This window comes from Dysidea avara, chromosome 7, assembly GCF_963678975.1.
Source record: "Dysidea avara chromosome 7, odDysAvar1.4, whole genome shotgun sequence".
NCBI classification, from domain to species: domain Eukaryota; kingdom Metazoa; phylum Porifera; class Demospongiae; order Dictyoceratida; family Dysideidae; genus Dysidea; species Dysidea avara.
In genome coordinates, this window is record NC_089278.1 from 20,657,721 (window position 1) to 20,677,895 (window position 20,175).

A 20,175-nucleotide genomic window follows, 5' to 3' on the forward strand; every position below is an offset into this window, starting at 1 on the left:
CGCGTTGAGCTGATTTCTCAAATTTATAACCAACTGAGACCAATCAAAGTTCTTACCATAAAGTTTCTATGGAAATATATGGTTTTTTTCTGTAACGTAATGGATACTGGTAATGGATACACTTTTCCTGTCATTACAAGGCTGAAATGTTATTTCTTTTAACCCAACATATTATAGACACTTATTGGCAAGAGAGTAAGTTTTTAATTATATAAATTAGTTTGCTATAGTCTTTTTCAGAACTTTAATTAATTAAATAAATAACAATTACATACTGTACACTTCTACTAACTAACTAAATTCCTTCCACACAATTATAACTAGGAAAAGTTAATGATAATTACATATGTATATAGCCACACAAATAAAGGAACTCTTTAGTTTACAAATATACATACATCATGTATACATACATTTTACAATCACTAAAGAAACTCATCCAATAGGTGCAAGTTCAGCTTGGAGTAGTATTATTTGGCCCTACAAAAATAAAATTACATCTTAAGTACTGTATTAACAAGGATTGTAATTAATGCAGTCTTCAGATTTTCCTAGCTACTATACAAAAATTCATTGACAGTTTTATAATTGTACCTAGCTGATTATGCTTATTGGTATCATATGAAGAGCAGGAAATTAGCAGAATTATGCCAGAATATATTAATTTGGGTTTAAAAGCAAAACTGCAAAAACAGTCTTCCGCTGTGCAAGATTTGCAACAGACAAAATGAATTGCATGTGTATGTCAATCATTTTAAAAACTTGCACATATATAACTCATTCTCTCTACGATATACAGGGGCGGATCCAGGAGCTGGCAAGGGGAGGGACACAAATAGTAGGAGCCAGATTCTCGTTAGTTGGTGCATTTTTGAAGCAGCAAATATTCACCTCTCTACAGTGTCTCACTGTTGAATTTTGGCCTTTGCAGATGGTTGTGAAGTCTTAAAAGCTGTTCAAAAGGCTTCGAATTCCTAATAAACAACATCAACACGATAATTATTTTTAGAGGCGTTTAGTACGCACGAAGGTGGTGGGTAACAATTTTACAACTAGTTTGGCTGGTTTGCTTTGATTCAGCCAAATGCTACTAAAATGTACATATTTTAATGAGTTTTATAGTAAAATTGATCTTGGCCTGGCAAAGTTTAGTATTGTAAGGCCAATGAAACTTGATTACCAGTTTCTCGCTCAGATTTTTGAAAATTTGATGAGGGCGGGCGGTTATTATTCATTATTCATTATTTTCCAAAAGCACAACACACATCCCAAACATGAAGATTTCTGCCAAAAAAAGTGAGATCTACATTGATTACTCTTGCATTAAATAGCTAAAGTACATTACTAATCCATATAACAAATGATTTTTCCATTAGAGTATAGCTGATTGCTTCATTAGAGTAAAAGTGACTGCTCTATTAGAGTATTTCAATCTGAAATTCCAATAATGAAATCCCATGCGGGTGTATCAAAAGAATGCGGGCGATGACGCGAAACTGCTAATCAAGTTTCATTGGCCTAATCAGAAGTAGCTAGCCTGCTAGCTATGGCCAGCTCCTCCACAAGGTGAGGGGGGGGGCATTTGCCCCAAATGCCCCGTCCTGGATCCGCCATTGATATATTATATAATCTATATTCTGTCATGTCATGCATGATCTCATGTATCCTCATTTACTATTATGGTATCATTGTGTTCTTGTTGCATGATTGTTGTGTATTGTTATGTACACTACCGGCTTTGTGGAAAATGTTATGTAATTAGCATTAGGCAAAGAGTAGGCAATGATAGAGCTTGGTGCGGTGGAAGGGTGGATAGCTAGGCAAATAAATGTGTATATATGAGCACATATGTGTAGTTGAATCCTCAATAGATAGTGGCAGTTGCCACTACTCCCAGGGGTGGGTCACAGCAACCAACATGTTAAGATGTGACTAAACAATAAACTTCATTATAGTATGCCTCGGTGCAATATTCTAATACAAATTTTTTTGGTGCACTTCCAGATTTCATTATACAAAACTTCATGTGCCTGAGGATTTGATGCTCTTCTGTTTAGGATTTATTTGAAATGTTCAAATGGAAATACGTAAGACTGTTTGCACAAAATCCAGAAGAAATTTTAAACAGAATGTAAAAAAAGTTGTGGCCCCACAAAGGCCATGGTGAGAAAAGATGCAAAATCCAAGGTGGCAGCCAAATGGCTGTGGTGGTAGGTTAATGGTAAAAATTTTAATAACGACAACTCAGGTGAATTTGGTGCCAAGACCAAGCAGTACCACCTGAATTGTCGTTACTAAAATTTTTACCATTAACCTACCATCACAACCATTTCTTGGCTGCCACCTTGGATTTCACATCTTTTTTCACCATAGCCTTTTTGGGAGCCGCACCTTATTTACAGCTTGGGTGTTTTAATTAGATATCACTTCTTTTTGTATTTGCCTACACCAAGGCCGTCTTATTGCCAGCTTTGGGGTTATTTTAACCTGTGTTTTTTTTCTTTATTACAGAGAAAGAAGAAAATTTTGATTTTATAAGTGATTATACAAAATTTGAAATTATTACATGCCATTTCTTTTCTACAGGATAACTGGTTTGTAGTAGTTGATCTCCACTGGGTGACTTGAAATCCAGCTGAACTCTCTACATGGTGACATACATAAAATGTAGATGAACTCTCTACGGGATGATTTGTTTGCAGCTGATCTCTTTACATGGTGACTTATTTCTAGCTGATTTTTTCACAGGATGACTTGTTTAAAGCTGAACTCTCTATAGGGTGTTTAAATTTGTATGTAGCTGAATTCTCTACATGGTAAATAGTTTCTAGCTGATCTCTCCACAGGATGACCTTTTTTTGTAGCTGATCTCTCTACAGCATGATTTGTGTGTGGAACTCTCTACAGGGTGACTTGTTTCTAGCTGATTTCTATAAAGGGTGAGTTGTTTCTAGCTGATCTAACATAGTAATTTGTTTATAGCTGAACTCTGCTTTAACTGATCACTCTGATTTGTAGCTGAACTCTCTATATGATGACTTGATCTCTCTACACGGTGACCTGATTTCTCTACAGGTGATTTGTTTCTAACTAATTTCTCTACAGAGTGATTTGAATCTAGCTGAAATATCTACAGGGTGACGTGTTTGTAGCTATAAACTCTCTACAGGGTGATTTGTTTGCAACTGAACTCTCTACATTTTTTCTAGCTGATAATTTTGTTTGTAGCTGATCTCTCTACAGTGTGATTTGTTTGCAGCTAAACTCTCATTTTCTGGCTGATCTCTCTACAGTGTGATATTTTTTGTAGCTGATCTTTCTACGGGTGGCTCGTTTGTAGGTGAACTCACTACAGGATGACTTGTTTGTAGCTGTTCTCTCTACAGGGTGACTTGTTTCTAGCTGATCTCCATACAGGGAGATTTGTTTGTAGCTGAACTCTCTACATGGTGACTTGGTTCCAGCTGATCTTTCTACAGGGTAACTCATTTCTAGCTGATGGGTAACTTTTTCTAGTTGATCTCTCTACAGTGCCATTTGTTTGTTGCTGATCTCTCTATAGGGTGAGTTTTTTGTAGCTGAACTTTCTACACGGTGACTTGTTTTAAGCTAACTCTCTACAGGGTGACTTAAAGTATAGTTGAACTTTATACAGGGTGACTTGTTTCTAGTCTCTCTCTCCGGGGTGACTTGTTTATAGCTGAACTCTCTACAGGGTGAACTGTATGTAGCCGAACTCTCTACAGGGTGACTTGCTTCTAGCTGATCTCTCTACAGAGTAAACTGTTTCTAGCTAATCTCTCTACAGTGTGATTTTTTTTGTAGCTGATCTCTCTACAGGGTGACTGAACTCTCCACAGGATGACTTTCTTTTAGATGAACTCTCTACAGGGTGACTTGTTTCTGGCTGATCTCTCTACAGGGTGACTTATTTGTTGCTTAACTCTCTACATGGTGACTTGGTTCTAGCTGATCTCTCTGCAGGGTAAATCATTTCTAGTTAATCACTCTACAGGGTGACTTGTGTCTAGCTGATCTACCTAATTTGTTTGTAGCTGAACTCTCTACAGAGTGATTTGTTTGTGGCTGAACTCTCTGGGGTGATTTGTTTGTAGCAGAACTCTCTACATGGTGACTTGTTTGTAGCTGATATTTCTACAGGATGAGCTGTTTCTGGTTGATCTCTCTACAGGGTGAGTTTTTCTAGCTAAACTCTCTACAGGGTGATTTGTTTTTAGCTGAGCTCTCTACAGGGTGACTTGCTTGTAGCTGAACTTCTCTACAGGGTGATTGGTTTCAAGCTGATCTTCCTACAGGGTGACTTGTAATGGTCTGAATCACTAGAGCGAATTATTTGCAGTTGTACTCTCTACAGGGTGACTGTTCTATTAGAGTATCTCCATCTTTCTTTTGCTACATGTAGTTGGCTTTCGAATCATAACTAAGTGGTTTGTATTCCAATTCTTCTGTACTACTGCAGGGACTTTCTATGATGATCATTCCAGCTACATACCAATTTTAAGCGCATTGCTCTAAGCGGTTTGCCTGGTAGGCATGAAAACTAATATATTTTTATTCATAAAACTTGATCGCGTAATTGTGACAAAGATTGGGTTTTGCGTCATATCTCCATGGCCTTTATCTGGATTCCTTTCAAACCACAACAAAGCAATCCTGAATGGTTACTCTATCTACATATCAACTTTCAGCTCATTCCTTCAAGAGGTTTACCCTGTGGGCGTGACAGAAGTTCGATCTTATTTTACATGAATAATTGGTCATAACTCCGTGAATGTTCATCGGATTCCCACCAAACTTAGTACTGAGATTTGCTTTAATAAGCCTTTAAGTGTACCAAATTTCAGCTTGATCAGAGTACGTGTTTGTATTTTATGGTAGATTTCAATGGTGGATCCAGGATGGGGCATTTGGGGCAAATTCCCCCCCTCACCTCTTTGGAGGAACCATACTCCTGATTAAAATATTAAACTTTATGTCAGGGCTAGATCAACCCATGAAAACGATATGCACATTTTAGTGGCATTTATTACAACAAAGTTGCTATTGTTCCGGCAGCCGGAAACATTTTTTCAGGGCTATTGTTCTGGCAGTCCACTAGATTCTCACTATCAAACACACTAATTGTATGCTATGCCCCGAGTATTCAACTTTAGGGCATGCATCTAGTAGGTTACCCCGAGTATTCAACTTTAGGGCACACGTCTAGTAGGTTGTCCCGAGCATCCAATTTTAGGGGATGCATCTAGTAGGTTGCCCCGAGCATTCAACTTTAGGGGACACAAAAAGTAGTTCTAGTGTTAGGGGTAGGGTCGGGTTCAGCTTTGGTTTCTTCTTCACCTTCAATAGAAGTTACTCCACTTGGAGACATATAAGGTAGAAACTAAGGGAGATGGATAGCTGGGGGCCATGTAGTACAATGGTTAGGACCTTTTTTGTCTAAGTTTTATTTTTATTCACATGACTGCTGGAACAATAGCAACAGGCTTATTACAAATTCACCTGAAACCAAAGTCAATTGCAAACTAGCTGTGAAATTGTCCTCCGGCACCTTCATGCGTACTAAGCGCCTCTGAAAATATTTATTGTGTTGCTGTTGTTTAAGGGATCCATAACCTTTTATATAGCTTTTAAAGCTCCACAACCATCTGCAAAAGCCAAAATGTCAAAAATCAACAGTGAGACACTACTAAGAGATGGTTATTTGCTGCTTCAAAAATGCAGCAACTAACAAAAGAATCTGGCTTTCCCCAACCACCTACAACTTAGCCTGTTTTGTCCCTCCCCTTGCCAGCTCCTGGATCCACCCCTGGATTTTGCAAAGAGTGCGAAAAGAAGTAAAAAAAGAAAAAAAGACAAAGAAAAAAACCTGACACTTTATCTCGGAAATTGCTGAAGCAATTTTCTTCAAATTTTGTTTGTAGACTCCCCTACCACACAGTCACTTCTGTAGCAAATTTGGTTCCAATCGGATAAAGGATCACGGAGCTACATATGTGTGAAAATGGCATTTTCTTTCTTCCTGTCAATATACTCAATGGTGTGGCGCACCGGCTTCTTGGGCTACACAACACAACCATGTGTCTTGATCCCTGATTCAGTCATGGTTATAAATGTCCACTGTTATATCTGCAGGTATAGGTAATCTTTCTTGTTTTACTACATTTTAGCTATTCCCTTGTTTCACTACTTCTTTCTTGATCCCTAATCCAACTTTTTTAAATTCCTAATTTTCTCTTTTATACTTTTTAATTACATAATTATAGTTGCTGAAACCGCATAAAACGGAAGAATGATGCTAGGCATGCATTAAATTATTTTCACATCTGAATGCAATCGATTACTGAAAAGTTAAGTAATGACTCTTTGTTTTCAGCTATTTTCCACCTGTTACACAGCATTACAAATGAAGAGCAGTTTAAGAATTGCCTCTGCAATCAATCCAGTTAACCGTTACAAACATAGGAAAGCCGCTATGCACTACCATGAATCAACACCTTGAGCTGTCACTGAAGAGAAATTGAACACAAATGAGGACAGAGGTAATTCCATGATGTGTGCGTTATACATCTGCAGTGGCATCTGTTGAGTTAACAATGAAAAATAAACCCATAACCTTAATCATTATTGAAATTACTTGTCTGAAGGCGTCAGTCAGTTAGTCAATCAGTCAGCAGAAAATTCCACTGAATAAAAAAATAAAATTTTGAGTAACCTACTGGAAGCATTGACCAGTACTGTGCCAAAGCACCATGAAGTACTGTGAGGCTGGCTTTGGGGTGATATTTTTGGCCACAAAAGCTCAAAGTTTCATGATTCTTAATATACAGTACTCTTTTACTGTATAATGATAATAGATCTAGTTTTGGTGGATTCAAGTATCATGTTTCAAAGTAAAACAACACAATGGGCATTAAGATTACATATCAATTGTATTTATGCAAGTATAAGTAAATTTATTTTTAGATGCAAAAACAAACATAAAAATCTAACCTGCACATTTTAACTTGGAAACAATTTGTTCTTTTTCATTTAGGGCAGCTTCCATTTCTTGAACCCTCATTGAAAGTCTTGCATGTAATTCTAGTACATCTTTAGTCTGGCTCTCTTCACAGGTAGCTTGTAACTCAGCCACTTGCTTAACAACTTCAGCAATAACAATCCTTGATTCCGGAATATTGTCCAAGCACTTATAAACCATGCCTTTTAGAGAAAAAGACTTAGGAATTGCTTTCAAGTATTTTGTTCTTCTTTCGGTTTCTGTAAATGCTGTCACCTTCCCTGTTAAAGGATCAGTTTGCACTTGATCCAATGGAATGGGAAACTCATGGGTCATCACATGTATCATCACACACCCCAGTGAAAACACATCAACTGGTTTACCATAATGTGGTTTAACTGAGAGTGCCTCAGGAGGCATAAATGCTTGAGTACCAGGAGCCAGTGTGTGTGTTTTGTTCAGTGTAGGATCAATCATTTTAGCCACTCCAAGATCAGCAATCTTGGCTGTCAAGTACTTTGTTAATAAAATATTATTAGAGGACAGGTCTCTGTGAATAATGTTTTTAGCATGGAGATATTGAATACCCAGAGAAACATCAAGAAGCATGGAAATTTTTACAAAGTGAGAAACCTGATGGAAATTATATCTTTTAAGAAAGCTAGTCAAATTAGTAGCCAATTTTTCCATCACAAGCCATGGTAGTTTTGCATCTTGGCTAGGATTGAAAATGCCAAGAAATTGTACTATGTTTGGGTGAGACAATTTACTATAGATATCACATTCTTTTAGGAACTTCTTCTTTACATGTTCAAATTGCTTCTTCCCAACATTTTCAACTAGAAGCTTATGAACATCTTTAGCTGCACATCTAGTTCCATATAGCAACACCTCTTTAACAAATCCAACTGAACCACTCCCTATTTCTATGTCTAAATCCACTACATCAGTAAGCTCCAATTCTCTTGCCTTCTCCAATTCAATTTTCTTTAACTACATTATTCAAAAAAGCAGCTACAGTTAATGACTTTATACATATTAGTAGTACTGGAGGATCCTAATGGTAACAGTACAGGTCAAGGTATGGCTAAAATATCTTTCAATTTATGAAGCAGTGTAAAGCAATGTCATACATTTAATGAAAAGGATTTAATTATTTTCTAGGCAGCATGATGAATGACAGGTTTGCCATATGCGTTGATGCTTGGCACCATTTATCAGGTATTTTATGGTCAGTAGTGAAATAATTCTAGCATCAATGGTTGGAGTTTATATAAAAGAAATGTGTAAAAAAAAGCTCATGCAGCTTTGGTTGAACAATAAAATAGCTACTTTGTTGTGATGGCAATACCTGTTCACTTCTATTAACGTACAGGACTTAAGTGAAATAAAATAAGTATGGTGGTGCATGAACACGTATACAAGTTAAACAACATGTATAGCTACATCATTTATACTTGTCACGGACAGTGATTGACTGACTATGTAGTATTGTATGATGTTGTATTGTGGGTTCTGTATGTATGCTCACGTGTGCTGTTAGTTAAATAGAATAGCAGTGAACACATGTACGTCCACAGCGAGGTCATGCCGTTGCGCTTCGAATGCTAGATTGATGCTGTAACCAGGATATCACTCCTTACAGGTAACACCACTATACCCGTCATTTGGTGCTGTAACCAGGATATCACTCCTTACAGGTAATGCCACTATACCCGTCATTTGGTGCTGTGATTGAAATTCGTCAGTATGGATGAAGCGCAACGCCTCTGAGCGAAACGACGTGGACTCAAGGGAAGTGTGACTAAACTCCTGACAAAGGTGGACGACGTTCTTTCCACGGAGCTTAAGACCGTAAACCTCAACTCAACCCCAGAATCCCGAAGATTATTAGCCGCCACAACTGCCACGCAACTAACAGCGAAGAGAGGCCAGATTGAAAAGCTAGATGATACGATCGTGGCAGCCATTGAAGAAAAAACGGAGCTGGAAACAGAAATTTGTGACGCCGACACGTACTTGACTACACTGGAGGTGCGCATCACATTTCTTGAGGAGTTCGTCAAGCGAGCCAGTCAGCCTCCACCAGCCCCACATGGAACTGCTGAGGAATCACAATCACGTGAGTCTCGTGAATTAATTAGTGCCGCTGTAGACACTTACACATGAACCAGAAGTAGTTAAGAAGCCAGTACATTCTGTTTCCACTACACACAATAGGGATGAGATTGCACGTACAGACAGTACTCACTACAGTCACAGTAGACTTCCCAAACTCGCTTTACCGACATTCAGTGGTAACCCTTTGGACTGGCAGACATTTTGGGACAGTTTCTCTGCTGCGGTTGACTGTAACCCACATCTCTCAGGTGTACAGAAACTCAACTACTTACGTTCTCAACTGCAAGGAGATGCAGCTGACGTCATTAATGGCTTCCCACTATCAGACATCAACTACGGACATTCAGTTGAACTTCTAAAGGAGAAATATGGCCAAAACTTCAAGCTGGTTAATGCACATATGGATGCCCTGCTGAACATTTCCGCTCCTTCACACAATCTAACCAGCCTACAGTCATTTTACAACACGATCAACATCAATATGAGAGCATTATCTGCACTTGATCAGCCCCCGGAGACATATGGTGCTCTATTAACATCTGTGATCCTGAATAAACTAGCACCTGAAACGAAGATACACATGGCACGAGACCATTATGATTCGCAATGGACTATTGATGAGCTGCTGGCTAGCTAAAAGAGATAAGGATTTTTGAAGCAGGCCAACAATCTGGTCGTAGACACAATTCTCATGCTAGCTCCTTGCCAACTACAAGCTCCTTTCACACTGGTGCCAATTACAACCGAGGAGCATCTCAGGAAAGGCCCAGAAAGAGTCTCAGTTGTATTTTTTGTAAGGGTGCACATAAACCTGGATAGTGTACTACAATTACATGTCATAAAGAACACCTGGCTATCGTAAAAAATGCCAACCTCTGCTACAACTGTCTCGCACGTCATAAGGTGTCCCAGTGCGCTTCGAAGTTCACTTGTAAGGATTGCCACAGAAAGCATCATACCAGTTTATGCCATGCCTTCACAACAGCTGACAAGCCACCTTCAATTCCACACAAAGATGTGACACCCAAGAGTATGTCACAGCAAAGTCAGACAGCTAATGCTACGACCACAACTGAACAGCTACAAACAGCAGTGACCACCGCATCACTATCAGCGTTGCACACAAGTGTTTGTTTACTGAAGACTGCCATTGCTGATGTATCAAATGGATCCCTCACAGTAGAAGGTCATATTCTCTTCGACGAAGGTGCTCAGCGTTCCTTCATCACGCAGGACCTTGCTGATGAACTTCAACTCCAACCAACTGGTCATGAGAATATATCTGTTTCCTCCTTCGGTGCTCAAGTGTCTGCCGTTAAGAGTCTAGCAGTAGCATCCATATTTGTCCATACACTGAACGAAGCTAAAATATTAGTGAGTGTCTTAATCATTCCCAAACTGGCTGCTCCAGTACGAAACTCAGTACGTACTCACTTGAACCAGCTCTCGTATTTACAACACTTACCATTAGCTCATCCAGTGACAAATGATGAAAACTTTGATATCTCTGTACTCATCGGAGCAGACTTTTACTGGCGCTTCATTCAGGACACGGTGGTTCGTGGTGATGGCCCAACGGCTGTGGAGTCCAGACTGGGTTACCTCCTGTCAGGCCCACTACCCCTCCCTCAGTCTATCAGTACATCATGCGTCCAAATTTCAAGCCTCTCATGTATCACAGAGGACACAGACTACAATACCTTCTGGAAAGTAGAGTCTATGGGAACTACTACTACACAGAATTCAGATGCAGAGTTTTTACAGAATTATCTGAACACTAAAGTGACTAAGCAGATGGACGGCTCCTACACTCTTAAGTTTCCGTGGAAGAAAGATCACCCACCTCTCCCCTCCAATTATGCCATCTGTGCTAGGCGAACCAGATCAATGGCTTACAGACTAGCGAAGACACCCAATCTCCTGAGAATGTGTAACACCATCATTGAAGATCAGGAAAGGAGGGGGTTCATTGAGAGGGTAGTCAATAACCTTGAACATACAGCCACAACTACACATTACATTCCACACCATCCTGTCAAAAAGGAGTCCTCTACCACACCAATCAGGATCGTATATGACTGTAGCTGTAAGCAATCATCTCTTTCTCCCAGCTTGAACAATTGCCTTGATCCTGGACCTCCCTTTCTGATGGACCTCTGTACTATTCTCCTCAGATTTCGTCAACATGAGTTTGCCTTCTCATCCGACATAGAGAAGGCCTTCTTACATGTCCACCTAGACCAGTCGGACAGAGATGTTACACGTTTTTTGTGGCTATCAGATCCAGCTGATGCAAGTAGCCCCTTTATCACATACAGGTTTAGAGTTGTACTTTTTGGAGCCACCTGCTCTCCATTTATGCTGCATGCCGCAATCACCTATCACCTGTCAGAGAAGGACTCAGAAGTATCTCATGACGTCTTGCACAACTTGTACGTGGATAATGTGGTATCTGGCTGTCACACTGAACAAGGTGCTATGAAGTATTTCTTGGAGTCCAGGACACTATTGAACAATGCCAACTTTAACCTGCGATCTTGGACTTCCAATAGTAGACATCTGATGAGTGTAGCAAGGGAACACAATGTAATGGAAACCAGCAATCCAGTGAAGGTCCTTGGTTTAGTATGGGATGCACAGTTGGACCTCATCTACCCATCACCCAAGCCAGAAACTGTCAATTTCACTTCTGCTAAGACAAAACATGCTATCCTGAAGTGCACGTCTAGCATTTTTGACCCATTGGGACTCATCACTCCAGTGACCATCTCTGCCAAGTTATTCATACAACAACTGTGGCAACAACATCACAAATGGGACAGTGATCTTGATGAGGAACTCTATGCAGTTTGGAATGCCATTGCTAGTGATATAATCCATGCTACAACATTGCCATACCCTCGAAGGTGCATCACTACATTACATGATGCTGAAGCAACTCTACACGTCTTTGCAGATGCCAGCCCAAGAGCATATGGCGCAGCCGCATACTTCCAATTTGGATCCAGTTCACACATCGTGATGTCGAAGGCCAGAGTTGCACCCATCAAGACACATTCATTACCAAGACTTGAGTTGATGGCAGCTGTGAAAGCTGCACGACTGTGCTCATACATTTTGACATCACTTAACACCAGTTTCTCTGTCTGCCTTTGGTCTGACAGCCAGATTGTCCTCTCATGGAGCCATAGTAAGAAGAGTCTAAAACCTTTTGTCAGTCATCGTGTGAATGAGATACGCTCCATTTCAACCACATGGAGATACTGCCCATCGGCTGACAACCCTGCCGATCTACTCACAAGAGGCACAACATATGATGTTCTCAACTCCTCAATGCAGTGGAAGCATGGCCCAAAATGGCTTTCCTCACCAACACAATGGCCAACATGGCAACAGTCTGACGTTCTACACATCCAGACTACAGATGAAGAGCTAGAAGTAGTGCAAGAAACCACCACCTTAGTCACTGCACCAGTCGGTATTCTCGGCCATATTGATATTTCAAGGTTTAATAGCCTCTCAAAGCTTCTGTCTGTTACAGCCTACGTGCTCCGATTTATACATAATTGTAGACAATCCATCTCGTCACAAACAGTCAGACCACTGTCAGCCCTAGAGCTTAAAGCAGCAAACCTGAAATGGTTACACAGTGTACAACATACCTTGTTTTCAGATGAAATACAGAATTTGCAATCTCATGGCAATCGCTCACCACTTGTACGCCAACTAAGAATATTTCTAGACAGTAACAATCTACTACGCTGTGGAGGACGCATTCATAATGCACCACTGTCTAGATTCCCATATCTTCTACCATCACGTCATCCTCTTATAGTTCTTATCATCAAGAATGCCCACTCAGTTCAACTTCACAGTGGAGTTAATTCGACCCTTACAGCTTTGAGACAAACCTATTGGATTCCAGCTGGCCGCCAAAGAATCAAATCTATCATTAGAAAATGCGTTGTATGCAGAAGGATGACTGGAAAACCATACACCATCCCTGATCCTCCCCCACTAGTGAAGTCGCGAGTCAGCCCCACAGATCCCTTTGCTGTAACTGGAGTCGACTTCACTGGTGCCCTATATGTCAGAGCTTCGGAGGGTGAATGCAAGGTCTATCTCTGCCTTTTTACTTCTGCAGTGTCACGGGCAATCCATCTAGAGATTGTCTCTGATCTCAGCGTGGAGAGTTTTCTGCTGGCCTTTCGAAGGTTTGCTGGCTGCCGATCTGTTCCCAAGTTTCTCATATCAGACAATGGCTCTACCTACTTAGCTGCGGCGGAGGAACTTAAGAGTCTGTTCTTATCTGCTGATCTAACAGAAGCACTTGCCCACAGAGGTACTCAGTGGCAGTTTATCCCGAAGCGTGCTCCCTGGTTCGGTGGCTTTTGGGAGCGACTAATTGGCCTCACAAAGTCCACCTTAAGGAAAACTCTAGGCAGAACACATGCCACCATGGAGAGCCTACAAACTATTGTTGCAGAAGTGGAAGCACTGCTGAACGACCGCCCCCTCACTTACTCATCTCCAGATGTTGGTGACCCAGAACCAATTACACCATCTCACCTGCTCCACGGTAGGAGAATCACTACTCTGCCGCACGTTACAACTGAGGATGATGAGATCACTGACCCCAATTTTGGAGATGCATCACAGGTCAAACACAGAGCGAGAGTACATGCAGTCATCATCAAACACTTCTGGAGTAGATGGAGACACGAATATCTGACCGCTCTAAGAGAAACGCACAAGACCACTGGTAACAATGAGCAACAAATCAATGTTGGTGACGTTGTATTGGTTCACGATGACTCGGCAAGAGTGAATTGGAAACTAGCGGTCATTGAGTCTGTAAATAAGGGAAAAGATGGTTTGATTCATTCCACAAACATCCGTACGGCAACTGGAAGGACAAATCGTCCTATTGCACGTTTGTATCCTCTTGAAGTGACAGCTACTGAAGAAACAGCTAAGCCACCCAATGTGGAGACTTCGGATATCCAGAATGAGAACCGCCCTGCAACATTGAGGAGACCAACTCGTGAAGCAGCTAGGAGAGGGAAAGAACGGATGAGAGAGTGGGTGAATTCCTTATGTGCCCCCCCCGGAGGATGTCACGGACAGTGATTGACTGACTATGTAGTATTGTATGATGTTGTATTGTAGGTTCTGTATGTATGCTCACGTGTGCTGTTAGTTAAATAGAATAGCAGTGAACACATGTATGTCCACAGCGAGGTCATGCCGTTGCGCTTCGAATGCTAGATTGATGCTGTAACCAGGATATCACTCCTTACAGGTAACGCCACTATACCCGTAAATACTGTTGATTTCATACCTGATGCAGAGTGCAGCATGTTACAGGGAGTTTGCCACTTGTCTGTTTACTAGGAAAATTTAAAGCTGCTTAATGAGCATGCTGCAGTAGCTGTTATAATTGTACATGGTCCAAATTTTCCAGCGAGTACTGTCACAAGCTAACTTAGCCATCTCTCACTACCCACCAGAAATATCTAACAATTACTACCATGTATGTACTCAGTGTTAGAAAGTAGGGTGTAAATGGCAACCAGCGTAACAGTGCCTATGCACCAGTTACAATGTAGTTTATTGTGATCATATGTATTGCTAATAATTTCAAAATCTCTTTAGTAACACAACTGGGAAAGCTAGAAGGATAGACTACTGGTTTAAGAGTGTGCATAGCATCCACTAAGATGTAACCATTGTACATTGCACTATACGTATACACTGTACATATAACGTGCAAAATATTCTGTCATTTTAGCTAATGTGCATGGAAATAATAGATCCATAATGAAAATTCTTTCCCAGCAGTCATGTTAATTACAACTTTCTGAGTTGGAACAGAAAAATACTCTTAAGCTGCGAAAAGAATGGAGTTCTAAGCTTGAAACTGAATAAGGTATAGCTACTTCAATCATTGTAGTGTCTACTTGTATAGTCAGTACATTTAGACTTCCATACATCACTCATGAGGTAGTGTCAGGTCTGTAAATGCTCACAATGTTACATGGTATGGCTTATTAATAACATCCTGCTGTTTACCTTTAGCTTGCTGTGACTGGTTAGTATCACTGGTAAATGCAGATACACACATATACATACATGCATACTTATATAACCAATGTATGCATGTAGATACATTTTGATTGAGAATTTGTGCATGTAAAGTTTGCATAATTCTTTAGTGTACACAATATGCATTTAATACATTGCTTGTTTTGCACCATAGTAGCATTTACATTTATTACAAGCAAGAGGATGCCTGCATGCACATATGTATAAACACATCTTAAACCACAACATAAGCAGATAATGAGGAAGCAAAAATACATTGTACTGTACTAACGCTTAACTATATTTTCATGAAGATTAACTTTTATCTATGTATATACCAGTACTGATGTACTTTATAAACGTACCTACACTGTAGGATGAAAATATGTTAATCACATATAAATTTCTCTATGGTCACAAAGGTATGTGATTGAACACTCAACATACTATGCCCCTCCATTTGGTAGTTATATATCATTTTAAGAGACTACTAATACATTGTAACTCAACCTTTGCACTTTGTAACTAATATTCACATCAAGTTTTCACTCCAAGTTTACTAATACATGCAATTTGAGTAATGATCTCACCATAGACTCCTTGTTTCGAAGTTCTTCTTCTACTCTGCACAGTTCAATTGCCAGTTGCTCAATTTTTTGCTCTGCATTTTGCAGAAGATCTCTTAAATGATTATTCTGCGTGTCAACATCTATTAGTCTAGCCACTTCTTGCAACAGATGATTAATTTTTTGCAACAGAGTTTCCTTTTCTCTCATCAGAGTACTAATTTCATTACCCTTCTGCTCAAGAAACTGTTTTTGTTGATTAATACTTTGCTCTTGGTCAATAAATCTTTTATGATAGTTTTCTACTTTAACCTGCATACATGCATACGTACGAAAGCAATATATACAAGTGATATGTTGTAAATTCATTGGTAATTAATTTTATAGTATGTACCTACACATGTATGGGTGTGCCTGTACATATGTATCCACCTATCTATGTTTGTCACAAAATATTAATTGTTTATTTAAACATACAAACTGTATGTTTAAGAACTATGTATACATGTAAGTAGATGAGTATATGTGTGCATTGTGCCCATCACAGTGGATTGTACGACATCATAATTGTCCCCTTCATCCTGTTCCCAACTTGATCACTATACAGGATACTGTATATGTTGAGGGGCACAATTTTTTGTGGATTTGCGATTGTATAGCTGTCCACAAAATTTTCATCTCAAACATTAACGTTTATCAAGATTAGCTCCTATATAATAGGGTTCCTGAGTAAAAATCCACAAAAACAACACTACAAAAACTTTGAAATTTGTTAACCCATAAAATTACTTACCTCGGAAATTTGTACATATATACATGTACAGTAAGTGCAGTGGCTACTAAAATGTAATGTACATCAGAAGTTACAGATTACTATTAATGTCTACAGGATTTTCTCCATATATGACCCAGTCTGAGAAAACCGGTCTTATCGCCCATGTCAGCAGATTCGATTTTTCACCCAGGACACAAAGCTACATGAATAAACTATCTAATTCCACAATCAAAATCAGCTAGACTTGAGTGGTCTGGTTTTGCTGGCTGCTTTTCCCAAGCCCAGTGGCAATCCGTACATGTGGTGTGGGGCCTTAATCGAGCTCTGGTCAGCCTGGGTATGACTGTATGTGGCTGTACAGCTCTGTGGTGTTGAATAAGAACCTCTGCTGTGAATTTCCTTTCATTTTAGCCAGTTTTGAGACCTCAATGGCCCAAAACATGGCCTAATTCATCCCTTGGCCTTCCTTTTCAATTTTTGAACACCATCTTGCCTGCCTTCCAGGGTCCCCGCCTTCCACCCGATTTGCAGCTCGCCTGATACAGTCAACCTCGGTTTAAAAACTATCTAAAATGGCGGGAAACTTAGTTGTTGGCTACTTGCACAGTGGATGCTCTGGAAGGTAAGGAATTGGTGCAAAACGTGTGAAAATTTGGTACGCATTGCTTCAACCATTGGCAAGCTACAACACACTAAATACTTAAAACCAGCGTTTCTCGAAACTTTTAAATAGGCAATAAGCCCAGTTTTTCCAGACTGGGTCACATATGGCAATATTTAAAAAAAACAGAATTATCTGAAACATTAAATATTTAGTTAGTCACTTGAAATAATAACTTGTATTAGACATGTTAGTGACACCAAGTTGGTCATACACATTACACATAATACACACTTTTGCCGATTTGTAGTGTTCATCAACTTGCTTATAATCTTCTTCCACTTTTTCCTTAATAGCTACAGTCTGTTTCAACGCTGCCTCCATTTTGTCCAACTCAGTGACCTGATCATTAATGAACTCCTCTAACTCAGCTATCCTATCCTCTCTCTCTTTGTTACCAGTCTACACATAAACATGTACACTCTTTAACCCTTAAAACCACAGCTGTTTTTTTTTTTTTTTAATGTAAGCACTGATAATACATAGTCCAGTAAAATGGATTTTACGCATTCCTTTCAACTCATAGCACAAAAATTGTATAAACTACAAACACCCTTTTGCTCACAATTAAATTCTGGTTTACCATCCTTTGTCACATCCTTCCAATCCAGAATTTCGCGCTGTACCTTGAAAGTATAAAAGAAGTATCCCTTTATCTTCCTTCTTCACATGAAAGACCATAACTTGGCCATTTTTTGTCTTATCTACTGACATCACATTACTCGTTACATTATGGCAGCAATTCTTGTGGCGGGTGAGTTTCCCGTTGTATGCTAAAAGTTTAGATAGCTTGCTCCTTGTCAGTAAATAAAATCTGTATTTCTAAGAGAATGGACGAATGCTTCATGAAATTTGAAACCATATAATTATATAAATTAGCAAAAAGTATTGTGCATTTGTAGTTCAATCAAATACAGTTTTCTGGACTATGCTGTAGGGATAAGTGTTCTAAGCATCAATACATGCTAGTTTTACAGTTGGAAATAAAGAAGTACAGTAATGACAATACAGCCTGTAAAATACATATTATGCTACAGATCAAATAAGTGTGGATTCTTCAACTTGTAATTCATCAAACCCTCAATAAGTGCCTTAAAAGTCATGTAGTTCTATGATTTTTTGATCTCTGTCAACATTTAGTTTGTCAAATCTGATGAAGAAAACATTTCTTCTGTCAAAGTTTCCTATTATATGGTAGGGAAAAAATTACTTAGCTATCTGAATTTAAAGCTTATGTAAAATTCAGTTCTACGATTGGCAGTACTTCAGAATACCTATTTGTGTGAACACTGCAATACGGGTTAGTTTAAAACATAAGTGTCACTCACCAACATGTGCTGCTCTAAAGATGCTTTATCAGTTAATAGCTGTTCTATATGACACTTCAGGTAATCCATTTCACACTACAGATGGAAGATTTACATAAAACTGATCACTGCATGCATGTATGTGTGCGGTGTGTGTATATTTATAATAGTGTATGTGTGTATAAGATGATATGTATGTAATGTGCGTGCGTGTGTGTATGTGTGTGTGTGTGTGCGCGCGTGCGTGCGTGCGTGCATGCATGGTGTGTATGTGTGGTATGTGTATGCATGCATATAGGTGGGTCATGTGTTTACATGTGTGTGTGTATAGGCGTAGTGTGCATGTGTGCACATGTGTGTGTATCACATGTGTATAGTAGTGACTATGTTAGGCATGCATGCGTGCGTGCGTGTGTGTGTGTGTGTGTGTGTGTGTGTGTGTGTGTGTGTGTGTGTGTGTGTGTGGTGTGTGTGTGTGTGTGTGTGTATGTGTGTGTGTGTGTGTGTGTGTGTGTGTGTGGCAAAAGCCCATGCATACCCTTGCTTGTTTTGTAATATCTTTTTCAAATGATAATTCTTCAGTTAATTCCTTCACCTGTTGCAAAGCCTGATTCCGATGCCTCTATAAAACCAAATAGTAAAAAAAATTATCCTCAATTTGGTAAACGGAAAATACATAATAATACTATATACATGTATATGTAAACTCATACATTAGGCATAAATCCATTATGCTCATTAAAATCATCTATTACACTCACAAGAAACACCTACTATTCCTACCAGAAGATTGTTAATAATCACTGCATTACACCTATAGTTATGTACGTTGCTATTTCAGTTTTAGTAGTCCTCCTGTATTCTTTAGCTGGTTGCTATATATATATATTAGAATATTTCATCATTCTACCTGACTGTGCAGGAAAAAAGCATGATTGCTCTATCAGCAATACTTTTGGCAAAATTGTGTAAATTGCAGATTTTCTTACTGTCAAAGCTTTATAGTTGTTTAGATAATACCTAATTTTCAGGGTATACATACACATGTTATTTCTGAACTATGCCAGCATGATTGCTGCATCCTACCATTATACGTATACAAAGGCACACGGTAGTGTGTCGTGCGGCCCAAGAAGCCAGCGCGCAACATCCATGAGTATATTGACAGGAATAAAGAAAATGCAATTTTCGCACCTACGTAGCTCTGTGCTGCCTTAATGTAACAAGACGATTTTTGCTGTGGACACGCCCTCCAACTTCAGCACTCCACATTCCAAATTTTAGCGAAATCGCTTAAAGCATTCCTGAGATATGCGACTTCAAAAATTGGCTTAGTTTCTTGGTTTTTTTTTTTCTTCTTATTTTTCTTCCTCTTTTCGCACACTTACAAAAACTGCTATAAAACACCAACGCCATATCCAATTGCCTTGAGATTTGGCACACAGAAGGAGGGTACAATGGCACATCGCGGTACCAACATTGGCTGGAATACGATAAACAGGCAAAGCATTATGAGCGATTATTCACAAAAAATAACACCAATATGTTGTCACGCCTACAGGGTAAACCGCTTATGGGAAGAAGCTGAAAATCGGTGGGTGAATAGGGTAACTATTGAACCTCAAACCTTTTGTGGTTTGAAA

The 20,175-nt window shown here is 39.4% G+C and overlaps 1 protein-coding gene across 1 annotated transcript in view; it reads right to left on the reverse strand.

Annotated features, from left to right (window-relative positions):
• Nucleotides 1–282: 282 nt before the first annotated feature.
• LOC136261532 (interaptin-like) overlaps nucleotides 283–20,175 on the reverse strand; it is a 41,452-nt gene continuing 21,559 nt past the window's right edge. Inside the window, exons 11-16 of the mRNA XM_066055545.1 lie at nucleotides 19,071–19,154; nucleotides 18,554–18,628; nucleotides 17,460–17,627; nucleotides 15,814–16,101; nucleotides 7,012–8,011; nucleotides 283–480 (exon numbers count right to left, since the gene is read on the reverse strand). Coding sequence (XP_065911617.1) covers nucleotides 455–480; nucleotides 7,012–8,011; nucleotides 15,814–16,101; nucleotides 17,460–17,627; nucleotides 18,554–18,628; nucleotides 19,071–19,154 — 1,641 coding nt within the window. The 3' untranslated portion in view covers nucleotides 283–454. The remainder of the gene's footprint in view (nucleotides 481–7,011; nucleotides 8,012–15,813; nucleotides 16,102–17,459; nucleotides 17,628–18,553; nucleotides 18,629–19,070; nucleotides 19,155–20,175) is intronic.